Consider the following 7,519-nt stretch of genomic DNA (forward strand, 5'->3'; position numbering starts at 1 on the left):
GTAGTAAAACAAAGTGTTTGATGGCTTATTGCGACCCCGGGGGGGGGACTCCCATATGAAACAGACGGGGATGCTCGTCGGAAATTTTGAATTTAACCCCTAAAGGAGACCATTATTAAAGGAGACCAATCTAGGCGTGGCTTAAGCAAATTTTGACCCCTAAAAGAGACCGTTTAAAAACACAAAAATACGACACGCAATGAGTTTTAATGCTAAAAAGGCATAATCATCGAATGCTTTTATCTAAAACGAAAATTTAAAAGGAAATTTGACTTCTGTTTCTCTTCGCGTAATTCTGTGTTACTTCGCGGAACCCTAAACGAGACCTTGGTGGCATAAAATATTGGCGCTTTGCCCGGAACACCCTAAGCGAGACCAAAATCCAAAATTTACACCCCTAAGCGAGACGACGAGCATCCCCGTCTGTTTCATATGGGAGTCCCCCCCCCCGGGATTGCGACACCATTCTTAGTGATTATAATAACAATCTATCTGGCTCGGGTTGCTCGAAGCATGGTTAGCGCCAACCAGCGTTAAATACCATATAAACCTATAGGTTTTGATACCTCTTAACCAACGATTAGCGCTAACCAGGCTTCGAGCAACCGGCCCCTGATGACTAGTGAAAGTTCTAATTGGTGAAATATCATTCATTCTGTACCTTTTACAACTCTGATTGGTCCCATGTAATTTTTTCAGGGGGTTTGCCAAATATTCATATTTCAACTCGCTTTAAGACAAACACGAAAAATGGCAATGAAGGACTGGCCAAACGGTAGACCTGGTCTAACGCTTGCAACATTTCAACGCAACATCTTGCAACATTGTTGCGTGATGTTGCGACATGTGTTGAACGAGCTTGCCAAATTCACGCAACATTTCCGACATTTTCAAAGCAACATGAAGATGTTTTTTGTGCCCCAGGCCTCTGACGCGCAACAACTGGACCTAGCGGCATTTCCTAGTGCAACAGTGTTGCGCGAATGGAGCCAAACGAGTACAACATCATGCAACATCCAAAATGTTGCACGAAAAATTTGACCGTTTTAAACTTGATCCAACATCATGTCGCAACATACCGTAACAGGGTGGCCAAACATATGCAACATGTTGTGCCCAACAATGTTGCAAGATGTTGTGTTGAAATGGTGCGAGTGTTTGACCAGGCCTTTAAATATGTTAAAACATTGCTGGGAGGAAAAACTTTTCTTTTTGTACTTGGCCACCTTGTTTTGTGCCGTTTTAACATGTTTTCACGTGTCGGAGACGATTTGGATTTTGTCAAACAGTTGTTAAAACATTGTAAAACATGTGTTTTGTTCTCGTGAGTTGGTGACCGATGTTATGCACGTTTGGACAAACACGTTTGACACACGCATGCAGACTGAGCATACTAATTTGTTATATCCATGGATATGGTTTCGTATCACGTGTACATTTCTTTCAAGAAGGAGAAAGAAGAGGACCACAATTCTTTGCCTTTTTTGATTTCAAAAAAAGATGTTTTAGGATGTGTTATGCCGTTTAACAACTCAGTAAAACATCAACATGTTTTACCATAAAACTCATGTTTAAGCACATTTTACCGCAAAACATTTATTGTTTGGACTGAGGCCTTAACAATGGTAATATTTAAACAAAATATTAGCTTAAGAGTTTGAGTAAAATCACCTATGCAAAATAGACAGCTGATGTCACCGTGTCGTTTGGTGGCGTTGCTTTTTAATAAAATTGACGCAAAGTTGACATTTTCTTCCACCCCTGCCATTGTTATTATAGCGTCAAAGGTATTAATAATTCTTTTTTATTTGTCTATTGAAGACACAAAGAATCAAAACACCTGTTCCTTTCAGAAGCAAAGCAACCGAAACTGACGCTCGTTGTTAATTCTAACGTCTCTGTTCTCAAAGTATTCCGACTTATTCATTTTGTCATTTCACTGAAAACACTAAAATGCAATACATGCTATCAAATTGTTATCCTTAATTATAGCTTAAACGGCTTAAATAACTACCATAGACATAAATCCCCGGGGGGGGGGGGGGGGCACTCGATGTATCGCTGGTTGGGGAGGTGCGGCGCGGCCACTCATACCCTGACCCTGTTTAAGACAAATATTGCTGATTTTCCTACCCATTTTAAGACAGAATTTCGATTTTTGATACCCTGTTTAAGACATTTAACCCAGTTTAAGACAAAAATTGATAAATAGATACCCTGATTAAGACAAAAAATGATAAATTCGATAACCTGTTCAAGACAAAATCCCGAAAAACATTGCCTGGCTGGCCGCACGTTCCCATTAAGCCCTTATAAGGGTTTGCCCCCCCCCCCCCCCCCCCGGGCATAAATCCTGCAAGAGAAGACCCAACGAATATTTAAAAAAAATTACAGTAGAACATGCTTCGTAATTTCCGTTTTTGGGCTTAAATCCATTTTCTTGGTGAATCAAAGTTTGTAATATTCCACGCCTCATAAAATATATTTTCATTTTTCCTTGTGCTTGCTCTGTCTTTAATATGTGATCTCATACAATCCTTCGTCAGCATTGTTGAAATATATATATATTTTTTATTATTTTTTTATTTTTTATTTTTCATCAAATTTTTAAATCTGCGAGAAAATCAGATGAATTTTCCGGTAGTTAAAATAATTAGAAAAAAAGACATTGGTACCAATGGAAGTAGTATTTAAAGATAAAGTATTTAAAATTGTCAATGGCAAACCCAAATTAAGCTGTGAATCGATTAGCTGACCATCAGGCCCTAGTTTTTCAAACGATGGATAGCGCTATCCAGCGGATAAACACTAGCAAAATCGATTGAGTTATCCATTGGATAGTGATTTATCCGGTGGATAGCGCTATCCGTCGACGTTTGAACAAGTGGGGCTAGCTGTGTACGTGCCATGCACAAAGCGTCAGTGAAAATTGCTTGCACTTTGCTTGCGTATAATTTTATCTAGTTAAATTTATTGTTTTTCTTTTCTGGTTTTATTATTATTTTTTTTTACTTTTACTGCTATCCTGCCTACTCTATAGTATAAAAGCCTTACTTGTTTGTAATTCCATTCCGTATTTTTCAATATATGAATAAAAAACTCTTTTTTTTTTGAAAATTCAAAATTGTCAAATGAGAGTCACTTGCCAAAACTGAGCTTAGCCGCGATATAGCTCTGGTAAAGTTTATCATAACCCTTGTTCTTGTGATTTAAAAACAAACAGGTAGGCCTTTTCCATTTCCAAATAAAACTTCATATAATCTTTGACTTAGCGGATTGATTTGTCACGGCATTGCCGCAAGATTATTAGCTGTGTGTTTGAAATGATTCTATGCTTTTCCCATAGATGTTATAGATTTTATATAGAGACAATTGTTTCTCATGCTGAAATAAATAACAACTTAAATTTAAAAACAAATTTGATTTCAGAAGACGACTAAGAGTGATGGCAGGTGTATGATAGGCTCCTTTTGATGGACAATCTTGGACAAAAGCTAAGTCAGCGAAGTTTGCATGGGAACAAGCTGAATTCAAATGATGTTATTAAACTTGGTGATTTGGTTCACTGGGAGCTATATGACACCTTTTCGGATACAACTTTCATCAAATAAAAAAAATATGGTAAGGATCTACTGTGGGAAAGGCACTCATGGGTTTGGTTGCAAATGAGAAAATTAATTGAAAATTTGAGTAGCTTCAGACCATAGTTAGTAGAGGGGAATGGTCATGAAGGCCGGCAAACTTCAAAGGGAGAACTAGCTTCATCTTCCTCTAAAATCGCTAAAATAGCATCAAAATCGTCTCCCCACACGAACATTTCCTCCGAGTCCTCCGCCATTTTGTTTTCAGCTGTGCACCTTCGCGATCACGTGATAGGTTCCTTCAAGTTGTAAGAGCGCCTTTAAAGTTTTCCGGCCTTCATAACCATTCCCCTCTACTAACTATGTTCAAACTCTGTAAGATATCCTCAGCATGCACAATCTAAGCAGTAGTTAGCATGGTTTTGAAGTTGTTGGATTAACTTTTTTGTTTTTATTTTGTTTTTTCAATCCAACACGATGCAAATTTCTGCAAAGTTTGCTGTAGACATAGAAAAATATATTTCCATAATACAAGGCATTTTTCTTACGGCTAAGCATACCGTGAGGTCGGCCGGCCGAACGTTTACCGAACGTTTACCGGTAACCTTCTTTTTTTCCCGTCCGTTTACACCATTTTCGGAAACTAGGATTTTCCCCAGAAAACTTACCTGCTGGTTTGATTAACTGTTACATATAGCCCAATCCTACCCTAATTCTACGCTGACATGAACAATATCTTTAGGTGCCTTTTCTAGATGAAGCTGAACTTGCTAGAATCCGGATAATAGGGAATAAGAAAACAAATTTCTTAAGTTGAGTCAATCTCCAAGGTAGATTATCAAGATCAGAAAGTTGTTTTAGCCAAACAAATATCAAATGCTAGGAAAAAGGTCTTAACAAATACGTTTGACGTTCGAATCATTTGACTGAGACTAAGTTCTTTAGTTTTCTACATTCGGTACATTTGCAACTGAAAGTATGTATGTTCTCTTATTAGTATTAATATCATTATGTAGCCCAACTACAAGCTACTTTATGGCATCGATCAGCGATGAGTTGAAGGTAATTGCACGATTTCATCGACTACGTGGGCTTTTGTGAATCGTAGCAAATTGGGACCTTTAAAAATTATCTTGCAAGCGGTTCTAAACTGGGTGGATCTTATAGAATATACCCAGGGGTTGATCGCTGAGGAAAAATAAGCCACAAGGCAAACCCAAAGCCACACTCTACGCTCCAATATAACAAATGTTCTCTTGTCTTCTGGATTTTCTGAACCAGATATTCTGAGCTGAATTGCCGCTGTCACAAGACTTGGACTCCACAGAAAGATGAAAAGAAGAATCACTATTGCTACTGTAAAAGCGGACTTTCTTTGACTGATCAGGGCATTGTTGTCTCTCCAAGCGCTTGATACATCTCCCGCTCTTCTGATAGTGTTTTGGCGGGCAATCTTTCTCACCTGAATCCTAGCCGCTTTAAGAATACTCCAGTAACAGAACGTTATGACAATTCCTGGTATTATGCAAGTCACAACTGCCATGACGAGCCAAAGTATTGATAGATGCTGTGGCTCTTTCGTGAAAATACGCACACTGGCAAAAATCACAGAGACTACCCACACAGATATTGTAGCGATCAAGCACTTTTTGCGAGAAGATAATTCCGGATATCTTAAGCCAAAGTTCACCGCGATGTAACGATCGACACTGATGGCTGTTAAACCAAATGTAGTCGCAACTACAGCCTGAATCCAGGCAAAATCTTCAACCGTGTTAAAGACAGATCCCTCAAGACGGCGCTCAGGATTGAGGTAGCTAAATACTATTGACTTATAGGCTAAGAGAGGATTAAGGAAAACCCCAACCGCCAAATCGGCCGCTGCTAATGAAGCTATGAAAAAGTTGGATATTGTATGCAAGGCCTTCGTGCGATAAATAGCTGTTAAAACAACAGCGTTGCCCACAATAGCCATCATAGCTGACACACAGCTCAGTAGGACAAGAACTATGAATTCCGAAGACTTTGCTGTTATCAAGAAGGCTGTCTCGTTCATAGCTTGTGTGATTCAAGGCTTTGTTTTCCATAGAATGTCTGATGCAGTTCGTTGTTGTCTTGAAGGCAATTTTTGCCAGCTGCATTCATCTAAGAATTAACATCGAAACAGATTTTCATTCAAAATTAGCCTTCATTAAATAAACAAAAAATTCACTGCTTCATCTTGACAAGATATACGTCGAGCCAATCATAGATCTTCAAAAAAATTAATCTGTGGCATGATCGATTAAAATATATAGAAATGGGATCCATGCAACCAGGTTCTTTATTTGGGAACTTATGACACAGTTAACCCTTACCCGAAAGATCCACATGTCTTGAAAGGCTTCTTGAAATTTGAAGCAATTGTTAACAAATGTCTTAATTTCCGAATCGCTTTCAAAAACATAGCCACGAAATTAAAGCAACTGAGAAATTTGTTTTGCCAAGCAAATCCTTTGTCATGAATTTTCTTTCCATTATTTGCTTTGCCGTCAGGCTATGTTTACTAATAGATCATGAGAAAATTGAATGCCCAAAAAACGACAAGCATCTACATAGGTCAATATAAAAGAAAAACGACGGCAAATATTTCGTCCGTGAAGGGCTAAAGCTAAAATAAAGAAAACACCAGACACACGGTGTTGAATTACATGCAAATCATCGGTTTCATTTGTTGTTCTTCAGATGAATTATCGAAGACTCCGTTATGAGGGCTAATGATACGCTGGTGCACTCAGCAATTATTCTTGCAGCTTGCCCCGTAATTTATTGAGGCAACAGTTCTCACATTGCGAAACAAGTTGCACGTTTCATGCAACTTAGGTTGTCCTGAAGATGCTCGGCAACTTTGGGGCAACCTTCCCGATTTCGGGAAACTTTCTTTTTTCTGTCAAGCAACGTCTTTTATTTAAAGACAACAACTCAGTCGAAGCCGCAAACCAAAGGAAAGAGCCATAATAATCTTTAGACGCTGTACAGTTCTACCTTCTTGTGCACGTTGCCTAGTCTTAAACAGTACTGGTTAGTATTTAAAGTGCCCATAACCCCAAAATACTTTTTTCGCTAAAATGAATCTTTGCACCTGTTCGAAACGCAATGCGGCCATTTTTTTCATTTTTCTAACAAATCCTGTCATTTTATAGGCTTCGAAAGTTGCGAAAATCCAAGCATCTTTTGTTCACGACCAAGTCAGAAGGGGAGTGAGTCTATTCCCGTTTTGACGTCACAAACTGATTTACATGTCATTAACTCTTTGTAAAAATGCATGCAAAGTAGTTTGTGACGTCAAAACAGGAATAGACCCACTCCCCTTCTCACTCGGTCGTGAACAAAAGATGCTTGGATTTTCGCAACTTTCGAAGCCTATAAATGGCAGGATTTGTTCGAAAAAGGAAAAAATGGCCGGCAATACATTTCGAACAGGTACAAAGATTCATTTTAGCGAATAAAACATTTTGGGGTTATGGGCACTTTAAGGCTATTCAGCTGGTCAGCAGTGCGTGAAAAATATGGCGGACAACAGCACTTAAGAATAAGATCGGTAAACCGAAGAAGAGACCCTTGAAAAAGGCATAGCATAATGAACATGGTGCCAAAGTGATAAAGGTATGTTCTAAACATGCCCAAACATGCTCTCAGAAGAATCACAGAGCACACAGTTGAGGGGTTAAATTAATTGTTTTATTGAAGTTAAAAAGCTCAGGAGTCCGGCAGGAACATTGAAAAATGGTTCTTTTATGGCCTCTTTTTGCTGTAAATATATGGCAAATTTCGGAGCAATTTCCGAGAAACTTTCAGATTTTTTTAAGCAACTTGTGAGCAACTTTCCGGAATATTTCGAGCAACCTCTTTAGAAAAAAAAAAAGGAAAAATAAAATTTTGGAGCATTTTGTGTTCAG

General features: G+C 38.5%; 1 protein-coding gene across 1 annotated transcript; it reads right to left on the minus strand.

Annotated features, from left to right (window-relative positions):
* Positions 1–4,618: 4,618 nt before the first annotated feature.
* On the minus strand, positions 4,619–6,091 carry LOC137983046 (trace amine-associated receptor 9-like). The gene is made up of 2 exons (XM_068830208.1): positions 5,939–6,091; positions 4,619–5,726 (listed from the first exon to the last, which is right to left on the minus strand). Exon 2 carries the CDS (start codon positions 5,635–5,637, stop codon positions 4,627–4,629), a length of 1,011 nt encoding a protein of 336 aa, XP_068686309.1. The 5' UTR covers positions 5,638–5,726; positions 5,939–6,091; the 3' UTR covers positions 4,619–4,626.
* Positions 6,092–7,519: the final 1,428 nt, after the last annotated feature.

This window comes from Montipora foliosa, chromosome 13 (assembly GCF_036669935.1).
Source record: "Montipora foliosa isolate CH-2021 chromosome 13, ASM3666993v2, whole genome shotgun sequence".
NCBI lineage: Eukaryota > Metazoa > Cnidaria > Anthozoa > Scleractinia > Acroporidae > Montipora > Montipora foliosa.

Excerpts from the sequence above, each read along its gene's own strand:
- LOC137983046 (XM_068830208.1), bottom strand. The coding sequence starts at position 5,637 with ATGAACGAGACAGCCTTCTTGATAACAGCAAAGTCTTCGGAATTCATA.